At 42.8% G+C, this 12,117-nt stretch overlaps 1 protein-coding gene across 1 annotated transcript in view; it reads left to right on the top strand.

Moving 5' to 3' along the window:
* LOC137425932 (voltage-gated potassium channel subunit beta-3-like) overlaps window positions 1-7,792 on the top strand; it is a 41,018-nt gene extending 33,226 nt beyond the window's left edge. The window contains 3 exon segments of the mRNA XM_078775278.1: window positions 7,030-7,150; window positions 7,421-7,509; window positions 7,703-7,792. Coding sequence (XP_078631404.1) covers window positions 7,030-7,150; window positions 7,421-7,509; window positions 7,703-7,792 — 300 coding nt within the window.
* Window positions 7,793-12,117: the final 4,325 nt, after the last annotated feature.

The raw sequence follows: 12,117 nt of genomic DNA, 5'->3' as shown, positions 1-12,117 counted from the left end.
GATGATTGATGGCTGCTTGAAGACCGTGCCAGTTGGCCTGAGTGAAATGCCAGACTCGTCGACGCTGAGCAGGCTCCCTGAGGATGGTCAGAGAGATGTCCACTTTAACAAGGACATGATCAGATGATCCGATCGGAGCAGAAGAAGAGCAGCAGACATTTTCAGGGAAGTTAGTCATAACCAAGTCCAGAAGAGAAGATGTTCCGTTGACTGAGATCCGGGTCGGGAAATTGACAGATTGTGTCAGTCCCAGTGAGTCGCAGAAGTCCTTTGCTGAGGAGCCATGGCTGGTGAGATAGGTACCCACACCCAGCCAACTGGCATGATGACAGTTGAAATCACCACATATGAGGAAGAGAGAGTTGGGATGAGTAGATAGAAGTTGGTCCATATCATCAGACAGCGAGATGTAGATGGAGTCATCACTGTTTGGTGGACGGTACAACACACATATGAACAAGAGGTGGGAGCGAAGGGGAAGCCGTAGCCAGAGGTATTCCTGGGGGTGAGGTGGAGAGAGTGCAGTGCAGGGCGAGTGAGGAAGAGAGTTTTTGATAAAGCTAGCAACCCCGCCTCCAGGACGAGGCTCAGGTCTATCATACCGGAGGAGGGAGTAGCCCGGGAGAGATACTATGGAATCAGAGACATCATAAAGGAGGAAAGTTTCTGTTAAGCAGATCACGTCTGGTTTGACAGAAGCAACCTGTAAGGAGAGATCAGTTAAGTTTGAACGAAGGCCCCGGATGTTTGAGGTCCATACCGTTAATGAAGAGGAAGGGGGAGCATCAGATACAGAACAGGGGGGAGGAGGGGTAGGGTAAGATGTGGAAGAGGTGGAAGAGGTAGGGAGAGCTGTTGAAGGTGTGTCAGAGATTTCAGAATAGCTCGGAGAAAGGGAAGGATGGGGCGGACAAAAGGTTTGATGGTGATTGGGTGAGCCACAATGAGGTGTTATTTGAGGAGGGGGAAGAGCGAGGCAGAAGGTTGGGGGAGATGGAGGTGAGAGTTTGAAGGGGGAAGAAGCGGGGAGGACGCTTTGAGGAGGGGGAGTGAGAGGGGGGAAATTGAAAAGCAATGAGGGTGGGGAGATTTGAAGGGGAGGGGTGAGGGGGGAGTTTGGGAGGGAAGGGACAAGGGGAGGGATTTGAAAGGGATGGGATATGGGGGAGATTTGGAGGGGAGGGGTGAGGCAGGAGTCTAGGAGGGGAGGGGCGAGGGGGCGTCTTGGCGGGGAGGGGTGAGGGGGTAGTTTAGGAGGGAGGGGGCAAGGGGGGAGATTTGAAAGGGATGGGTGATGGGGAAGATTTGGAGGGGAGGGGTGATGGGGAAGATTTGGAGGGGAGGGGTTATGGGGAAGATTTGGAGGGGAGGGGTGAGATTGGATTTTTGAAAGTGTACGATTTATGGGAAACGAACATTTATTGCAAAATGAGTTTCTTGTGACCTTCGAGTTAAAAATATGTTTAAGGACGCTGGATGGAGGATGGAGTGCAGGAGAGTTTAGGGAATGTAGAAAAAAGGCACTATAGGAGATGGATATTTTTTTTGGGATGAATTGAATTGGTGAGCAAGTCGAAAGCAGCCTTTTAAAGAAGAAGAAGAAAAAGGTGTTATAAAATATGACGGAATACATAACTTGAGGGGAAAGTGTAAACATTGAAGGTTAATGAGTGAAAACTATCTGGGGAAATGGGGGAGAAAGTTCCTCTCAGGTTCCTCTCAGGATCTTAGCTTTGTCGAGTGCCTTCAACTTCACCTGGGGGAAAGCTGCTGTTGTCTGTGGATCTGGCAAGGGTGGTGCCGGAGAGGTGACTTCGATCCAACCCATTGAGTGAAAGGGAGTGTTTCCGTGAATAGAGACAATGCTTAAATCTATATTGTCTCCAACAAACTGAGTGACTGCATTGTTTGTTTCCCCAACCTCCATAAAGACCACCTGATCATTACTTGACAATTCACTTTCACTGGCTGGCACTTTGGCTGTCATCACTGATTGATCCTCAAGCGCAGCATCAACCGCAACCTCATCATTGATCTGTTCATCGGTTTCCTCCACAATGGTGTCAAGAGTGCCAGAAGTATCTGGAACATCATCTCCACTCCTACTATTAAGGAAGCAGTATTTGTAGTTTTGTGTCTCCGTGTAAGACTCAGTGTATCCCAGCCGGTGGAACTTGTTGAGCATCCATTTTGACCCAAATCTATGATCAAGTTGTATGGCAAGCCCCATTTGGTGTGGCAATACTCCAGACCGAGGTCGACAGGCCTTAATAAAATTCTGCCCCCAAACGGCAACTCTTTCATCTGTCTTGACAATCGGTCTCAAGAACATCTGAAGGCTTGCAGGAACAAGTGTCAGCTGACTATCGATGTCAGTCATACTGTGTGTGGTGGGGTATGACTTTGGACCTAAATCAATCAAGGCAATATCATTGGATATGAACTTGAGTGCCGTCTTTATGATCTGAGTCTTCTCATCTCCATGGTCAAGATTAGCATGATGCACTCGCAGAATATTGTCGGTGCCATCTTTGAGACAGAGTACATCTGCCCTTCTTTCCTGTGTGTGAAATACAAGGTGTCTTCGTATTTCTCTAGAAGTTTTATCTTTAGCCAATGCTTTGAATAAGAAAGGCTCTTCTCTGGTGACTGATCAAACTCCTGCAGCCTTTCATGGACTTGGTCCATGTTCATTACCCCATGCTCTAATTCTGAGTCTAACCATTCGCAGAATTCAATAAAAACTGCCTCTCGCTCCTCATGCTGTCCTCTGTCCTCTCTTCCTTTTTCCTTCCTCATCAGTCTTGGACAAACGGTCACCTCTCGCAAACATAAGTTTGCATCGCAAATGGTACAGTGTTTCTTCTGCTACCAAGTCGTTGATCCCTTCCAGGCGTGCAGTGACTTCAGTGCCCCAGTCATCCCCGCGACTCCGTGCTGTCTTCAGCAAGCTTGCCTTCAGTGTATCTGCAGTCAAATTATCTGGCACTCTGTATTTCTTTCTAGCTTGTGCTGGATTATTTTTGTAGAGCTGGGCTGGTTGGTTGCAAAGAATGCATACATCCTTATACAGGAGGTCAACTGACTGTGATCTTCTAGAACTGCAGCCAGTTGATGAACTGAACTCACAAGTAGTGCGTCTTCGCTTCAACTTTGATGACTCTTTCTCTGCCTTTGATGCTTGAGCTGACTTCTTGGTGGTTGCAACAAAGTTGTTGTACAGATCATTTTTACACTTCTGGTGGTACCTCAGTTTTCCTTCCTTTTGAGCCTCCTTCATACGTTCCACAACAGTAACATTTTCGACAGTTTCTGCTTGTTTCAATAAAGTTGAGTATCCCTTTGGAGTTGCCTGTATGAGCCTTTCAGCTGGTGTATCCGAGCGTGCACAGATGAAGCAATTGAGCACAGGTGGAGTAACGTCTTCATCCATATTGCTAGACTCCATGTCCTGCAAAGTAGAAAATGATATATATTTAGAAATTATTTTTCCACAAAGGAGTGTCTGTGGTGAAATATAAATGTTAACAATCAACTCAGAATCATGAAAAACCCTTATTTGACCCCTCATAAGTTACTTAAGGGCCGATTAAAAAAATAAAAATTCTCGAAAATAATTTTTCGGTACCCGAATTCAACAGCTTTTTTTCTGGGTTTCCCACGGGAGTTGAACTTCAACATTTTAACACATCTTATTACACACCTTTACAAACATATTGGTGAAGAAATTTTTTGGTAACAATTTAGTTAACAGATTTTCATATGTTTCCCTTACTACTACCTTAAGAGCTGTTTGACCTCCAACTGGAGTCGCTACGTGCAAATGCCACAGCGCAAAAATTGTGCAGGTGACCGAAGTGGTGATTGGGACTTAGGACAGTGAGAGAGATTTGTATCAGCTGAAATTGAGTTCTTCGCTGAATTACAGGATTGCATCGATGATGGACAGTTTGTCTCAACACCTGAGGCTGATGAGGTCTACAGTAACATGATGAGGGACTATGGTATTCAGAATCACAGCATCACCAGGGGCAGGCTGTTAAAGAAGATCCGTGAGAACATTTGTTGTGATATTACCGATGGTCAAGGCCAAAAACCTTCTGTCATTCATGGCAAAAAGGCAAGAAGGACAGCAATAGATGCTGCAATTGAGGTGATTCCTAAAGCTGTGGAGGAAGGAATTCTTAATGCAGAGAAATTCGGACAGGAGGCTTAAAGTGCATTTGTAGAAAAGAGAATAAAGGGAAACCAAAACCTGTGGTTGACAATGACCAAATTGACATTGCCATCTTGGAATTCGGTCGGCAAAGACCTGTTGGTGAAAACTGGTAGTGAGGTAGTGGCACTGAAAGTGACGACATCCCTGTTTGCTCGACTACTAGTCATTGCAAGGTCATCGAGGGAAGCAGTGGATCTAGAGGAAGTGGTAGGGGCACATGAACTGTCCAATACCAATAGAACTCTTCTCCAGCCAAATGGAATGGTCCACCCCACCACCGACAAGAGCAAGATCATATCACTCCTGGAGGGTCTTGTGAAATCCAGTGATGACACAAACTCAAGTGACCATGCTGAAGAACTTGCAGAACACCCTGAGAATGTGCAAGAAAGACCCAGGACATGCTTAATTGTTGATGGAATGGCGCTATTGCAAGAATTAATGAGTGTCAAGAAATTTCAGAACTGCAAGGAGCTAGGCACAGCGTATGTACAGCTAGCCGAATGCAGAGGACGTGCTTATGATCAGCTTCGGGTTGTGTTTGACAATTACACAATTGATGCATCATTGAAGGAAGGAACAAGGGAACGTCGTAGAGGCAAGACCAAGGCAGTGAAAAACTATATTGTTGATGAGCAAACCAAAATCAAGGACACCAAGTCATTCCTTGCTAGTAATGTCACAAAGGATTCACTGACACTCTTCCTGGCAAATAGATTGATCAACAGTAGATCCTCCATGCAGATTGTAACAGTGACAAGGAGAAGTGTCCAGAGCAATTTTGAATGTGAAATTGCTAAAGAGGTCAGTAGCCAGGAGGAAGCTGACACACTCATGATTTTGCATGCAGTGCAACTTGTGAAAACAGGATTCATTGTGAGTATCTATTCCCCAGACACAGATGTGTTGTTACTTGCTCTACGTCGAAGTGATGACCTAGGAAGTGATGCTGCAGTTATCATGGGCACTGGAAAAAACCGTCGGAAAATCTTACTAAGGCCAATCTATGAACAGCTTGGTGCTCAGAGGGCAAAAGCACTTGTTAATTGGCATGCTCTCACTGGCTGTGACACCACTGGCCACATTCAGGGGAAGAGAAAAACAACTTGCTTCAAGGCATTCACTGAAAGTAGTCAAACAGTAGTGTCAGCAATTGCTCAGCTTGGAGAGGGTGATAAACCATCTGATGCTGTCCTAGAAGGATGTGAAGAGTATTTCTGTCGCCTCTTATGTCCGAAAGGTGTCACAATAAGAAGTGCTGCTGAACTACGATGGCACCTATTCCGCCAGCTGAAGGCTGATCAGGGAGTCGAGAAACTAACACCAACTGCTGGTGCCTGGAAAGAGCATGTCCAACGTGCTCATTTGCAAGCACACACGTGGGCACAAGATCTAACTCTAAATCCAACTGTGATCGACCCAAACACCTTGGGATGGGAAACTGTTGGAGGCGAATTGAGACCAGTCCTGGCGCAGGTTGCAATTGCTCCAGCCTCAATTCTCCAACTTGTTAGCTGTGGCTGTGGACGAGCTGCAAAGAGTCCTAGCAAATTGTGTTCACGCAGGTGTTCATGCAAAGCTAGGAATGTAGTCTGTACCGAATTGTGTAACTGTGATGCTGATTTGGAGAAATGCTGCAACACTGATGCCCAGCCTATTGGGAATGACATTGTGTTTGATCAGTAGAGAGCCCGTCGTTTGGATTTTTGATAGGAGTTGTTTGATGAAACAAACTGATTAACAAACTGTAGCATTGCTTTCAGAAAAGGCTTAAGTCTATGATGGTTGCTAGCCACCACAACTAGTCTTCATCAATTGTCTCAGACTAAGACACTAGGCTATGTTTGCTCATACTTTGATTAAAAATGGCGGCCATCTTGAAATTATAAAGATGTTGGCCATCCAGCTGAAATTTGATTATCACCATTGTCTTCCTTGACCCCGAAAATGTGGGTAAGGACACTATTCTTGTGCTGATACCTTGATTAATAAGTGAGATATAAGGCAAAATAGGTCCGAAATGGTGGCCATCTTGAAATCAAAGATGGCCACCATGAAGATGTCGTGAAAATTTGGCAACAGCAATTTTTTTATTTTATATGCTATTTAGAGTGATTTAAGCCTTGTTGCAAAGAATCTAGCAAAACGGTCCACAAACTTTGGTTTCCCAACATAAGCCCATGTACTACAGGCTTGCATGAACATGGGTATGAGGCGTATAAAGTATTTTTATATGTTGCTTAAATCAGAGTTCAAGCCACAATCACTGGGATATCAGCCCAGAGTCCTCACAACAAAGCCACCACTTTACCTACTTAATGGTTCACACATATCATATTTTTAAAGAGAATCACTGTGGGAATGCAGAAAACTGTTAGCAAAGTTTGAAATCACAACCATATAACCACCTTTAGGTGTTGAAATCACAACCATGATAAACTTTATCTGAAGCATTGCTATGAAAGAGTGTGTTTTCAAATTTGTCCCCTCTTACTTGTTCGTGTCAGTGTTTCCTCCCATCTTGTGTCTCTCTTCCTTTTCTGGGTGTTTATTCCCTTCCTTTTTGTGCCCAATTGTTCCCCCACTACCCAACTGTCAGTTCATCCTTACTCTTCCATGAGCCTCGCTCTTGATGTGCATGGTGGTGATGAACTATCCAGTACAATTAAAAGTATTATTGATCTGGTACAGCAAATAAGAGGAAATGGTTATACCTTCTCCCATTACTTACAAAAAGGATGCTGAAGGGAATTTGGGTTTTCGACATGAATACGTCATACCTGTTCGTTTAAACTCTTCACTCGATGCAGGGATATCAGTGGCTCAAGGAAAAGGTGCTCAGTGAGGAGGGAAAGAGGCAGCAGGGACGTCTCAAGGAACCACAAAGCATCACTGAAAGGCTGGAGTGCACAATGTGATGATGGGCCTCGGGCATGATGTCAGAGACTCAACTTTTTACCATAGTAAAGCGATGTTCTCATTTTATAGATGTCATGCAGAGCCATCATTACATTGTGCGACAATTACACGAAGTCAAAAGTCTCAACTGATGCTCAATGTCTGGTTCTATTTGCATGGTGCCTGCTCAATGTCTGGTTCTATTGGCATGGTGCCTGCTCAATGTCTGGTTCTATTAGCATGGTGCCTGCTCAATGTCTGGTTCTATTAGCATGGTGCCTGCTCAATGTCTGGTTCTATTAGCATGGTGCCTTCACAATGAAGGTGTGAGTTCGGTGCTCCTGAGGGCTACCAAGGTGGAGCAACTCATCGAGAACCTCGGAGCTATACAGGTAGCGTATCAACCAAATATTATGGTCCTGAGACGTATTGTTTTCATTCTGCTTGTTCAATTTGTAAATTTAAAGATGTAAATTTCAATTTCCTGTTCAATTCTCTCAACATTTTCCCCAATATATCGAAATGCACAATTATTTAAATTTCTTCCAGGAAGTTAACTTGAAAATTGTTGATTGACCTACACAGGTGCTTCCTAAGTTGACAGCTGCGCTGGTGGCGGAGATGGACAACATTCTTGGAAACAAGCCAGCCGGACGGAAGGAATGCCGTCCTTAGGAAAGTTTTTCTCGACTTTGTCTCCTGAAACATTGGCTCCACATCACCCTTTCTCTCAGGCTTGGGTACCCAAGTTGGCCAAATGTATTATGTTCAGCCAATGGGAAAGGCAAGGAAATTTAGCAATAGCTAAAAAAATGGAAGTGTACAAGAATGAACATCAAGTCAAGGTCAAGGGTGACCTACAGTGGTCCCGGAATATTTACAAATGAACATATTTTCCAGGAAAACTTACCATGGAGGTACCTTTTATCTTTAGTACTTTTTCTACAGTTTCCTGGCTTTACCTGGCTCCAGTTATACACAAGGAAAAAAATAACAACAAAAAGAGTATGAACTTCCTTTCAAAGCGATAATGGAATAATTACTTTTCCTCATTCGCTGGCGAACCATTCCGACAATACGTTGTAATTGGTCATCGAGGAACATATGTGACGTTAGCATGATTTGCATGTCATGCTGAGCTACTACTTCTGAAGCGGTCAAGCGGGAGCCAATAAGCCCAGAGGTGTTTGGCTCAGTGGTATACTTGTCACTGATTGGCTAGAATGGAGTTGCAGAATTAAAATCACTTGCAAAGTTGATCATACATTTGTTACACACCACCAAAGTCAGCGAATTTGTTTTTACGAGTGAGCTTCGGTCTTGAGGTGAAAACGAGGTGTTTCAAAGCATTAAAATGCTCTGTGGAAGACTTTCGTGACGTATTTAATTGGAATCATTAATCCTACTTTTTAAAGCCTTTCTAACCTTAATAAAGAAATGCCCATGGATTATATAGCTTGTGCAGTTCTTTCATTAGGACAAATACTCAATAAGATGATTTCAATAAGGCAAATGCCCAAAAAATGTATCAATAAGTAAGTCGGTCGGTGCAATGGGGATTTCAATTCTGATTTGCCTAAATATAACACCTCGGCTCAGCCAATCATAGTGTATCCCCACCATACTGTGCATTTATTTATCTTTGTACTTCACACGGATATGTTTCATCTATATAGTGAAGTAGCCAGATTTGTCAGTCTGTCCGTCTGCCATGGCCTTTTCCATGCACGTGTTACGTTTAGCTCCCGGTTAGGCCTCTACGGACATGCACGTCATCCCGGCATCCAGCACTCAACCCGTCCCATTGCTTTGTTGATGGCAGTTGAACAACATAACCCATAGATGTGACTCTACCTGATATCCATAGGAGACGGGCTGAATGCCAGACACCAGCTCGCCTTCTGTATGACGGATTTAGTAAGACGGTGTTATGTCTGGGACATTATTACGGTGTTACGTCGAGCGTTAGGTTTGGTTCGGCCTTTACTGCAGTGACTAAAATTCAGCGGACATTCATGACTCAATAAGAATTCAGCGATGTATAATTTCAGAAACCACTTCTGATAACTGCTAGCAAGCCACAACCTATTAGTCTACGTTTCTTAATAATATCGTTTTCATAATATTGTTTTTTTGATGAATTAGTTTGCGTATTACTAAAATTAACACTGGGTTGTTGGCAATAAACCAAATGTTTATGGAATACATTTTTTTTGCAAATATTGACTGTCAATGAACTAAAATATCACATTGGTTGGGGACATGTATTGCAAAGCAATTCTCCCTCTTGGTATCTCTGGGTTTTATGGACTAAATCAATTTATCAACTTTCAAGCAAGCAACAACCTCAATAATCTTTCACGGTTTGCTTCCTATCTTGACGAACTTTTGAAAGACCCCTAAAAGGCACGGATGAGGGCCAATGCGGAGAAGCGTGGCATGCTTGGATTCAAGGTGAACAAATACATTGTGACGCGTCTTTGTTACACCTGTACTACAAATGGTAGAGGTATAAGCTCATCAAGGAGCCTTAGAGAATTACAAAAAATATTTGTAAATAATGCAGAACTTATGATATCAAGTTATTTTGTGGATACTTGTTAAAACAAGTGGTCTCCAGAAGAAAAGAAAATATTTCAATTCATTGAAATTCGTTTAAAAACCTTCAGATGTGAAAAAACTTAAAATGTGAAAACCCCGCTTTAGAACGTTGCAACAAACTGATTTGTCCACTGTGACAGAAACTTGCACAAATAAAATTTCTGAGGCTTCACTGGAGGCTCATGCATTTTTCCATTTCATGGTTCTTTCTGAGATGAAAGCCTCTCATCGGAGCTCTTGCGTCGAAGTAATTGCTGACGCGAATGATTTCTGGTCGATAAAGCCTCACTCAAACTCTCTATTTGTGAATGGTCAGAAGCTAAATGATGGCTGAATTTGTCTGCTAGCATCACTTGGGGTTACAATTGCGTGAGACCCATGAGAATGTGCTTCCAGCCCACGAGTCCTCGAAAAATGAAAAAAGTTCACCTGAGTCTCATGGGGTAAACCATGAGATTCGACGTGCGTGAAAGTCCATTGATCCAAACAAGGTTTATTGGGTATTTGAATCTTTGTATGGATAGTTCAGATCAATGCAGAGCATGACTAAGCTGTGCAAATCGCATTTTCTTTTTCTTTTTTTTGTTTCGAAAATTTCAGAGATTGTGAGAAATTTATAGTCTGGCGGAATGGTGCATAAAATCAACCGAATAGCGCTTTTTGTGTTAAATGCATATAACTTGGCATGTGATAGAGCAAAATCTGAGAATTAATTTTGGATCTGGGGCCACTTGAAAAAAATCCAAGATGGCCGCCATTTTCAAGATGGCCGCTACATAGTGAAAATGATAATTTTAACAGATATGAGTTGTTTTGTTGTCATTTTTATATTTCTGACTTGTGTCCACAATGTATGATGAATTACATAAACAAAACTAAAATACTGAGGTTTTAAAATTTATAATACCTGTTTAGCAGAAATTTGATGCCTTATTTGCATATTTTTGTTTGAATACCAGTATCTTTTTTCATACCTCACTGGTATTTGTCTATTTATTAAACAAACACGTGGATATTCTGTTTGCAAATAATTTATAGTTATTATTCCTTTATCTCTTTACAGTACTCAAGTGTGTCTTCATGGTTACTACATGTTATTTAATAATTTTTGAAGTAGCTTATGAAGGACCTCCATAAGTCGAAGTGGAAAAGTCCAACTATTCCATGACACTCTTTCACAGTCAGCACCGCACTTGTATAATGCAGTATGCAGTATACCGTAAATTACTTTTGACATATTTCCAGTGTCCTCTGCAGCCTCTGTCTGGAGTACACGAACATCTGATCAGCTGTCGATCGGACTTTTATGCCTCAGAAATACTTGTCCAGAGAGGTCCCCATGTTCTTGTTGGTGACCCTTTCAATCCCAAATCACTGGGACCTCGAGGTTTTAGAGTTGCTGTTATGTCCCCAAACGTATCCAGCCTGGTATGCCACTCTCTTTGTGTGTTGGATAAGAACTGCTGACATTGGAGGTAATGCCTCCATGGATCTGGCTTTCTTGGTGAACCGTTCTTCGTGTGCCTTTTTGATACAGGTACTTGCATGATCATACATGAGAACAACAAAGCGTTCAAACACATGGGATTTATCAGCCAAGACTTGTGCCTCCAGTTCCTCACGAAGTGCCACAAATGCTGTTGTGACTTTGTCATACATCTTCCATGTCTCCCTTGCACTATTCGTCCCTCTGCCAACAAAGAAAGATGTTTGGTCACATCTTATCAAGGCGTAGAATAATGGTCGTGCTTTGGATTTCTCAGGGTCGAAAGACGTTTCTATTTCATGCACAGCTATGTACCTGAAGTGCTTTCCCATGCTGAATGTTAGCCAAAACTCTGTTGTTGGAACATAGCTATGGCTAGGGCAACTATATCTGTGTCCACCATCCTCATCAAGATTCTAGTATGTCCTTCCCTGACGCAATCAGCGGCATGAATTACCAATCTATTATCTGCCTCTTCATGCGTGCATGGGGATAGGAGTCCAGATTACATTCACGTGTGGCTAGGTACTTAGTATGAAGTTCCCATAGCCAGGTACAACTTCTTTATTCTTGCTCTCTATTGTGATGGACTGTTAGGCAAGGTACAGGAGCAGTTTGGTCTATTTATTGTCTGAAGAAAAAGCTACAATAATTATTCCTAGTTTCTCGGAAGCTTTGTTGTTGCCTCGACACAGCGCATGACACATTTGTTTAATTTACACTTTGGTGCTGCTTTCAGGCTGTCTTTGATATATTCATCCCACACAATATTTCTTCTGTTGACATTTTGCAACCTGCTTCCCAAAACCTTCATGAACATGGTCTGGGCAGACTCACAAAATGTTTTGGCAACACCTGCTTTGAACATGTTTATGATCGCTGCACCGTCTGTAATTGTGGCCTCAACATCAGG

Source organism: Myxine glutinosa, chromosome 4, assembly GCF_964187855.1.
Source record: "Myxine glutinosa chromosome 4, kmMyxGlut1.1, whole genome shotgun sequence".
NCBI classification, from domain to species: Eukaryota; Metazoa; Chordata; class Myxini; order Myxiniformes; family Myxinidae; genus Myxine; species Myxine glutinosa.
The sequence above is the reverse complement of the archived record's forward strand: the minus strand, read 5'-3'. Positions and strand labels throughout refer to the sequence as shown.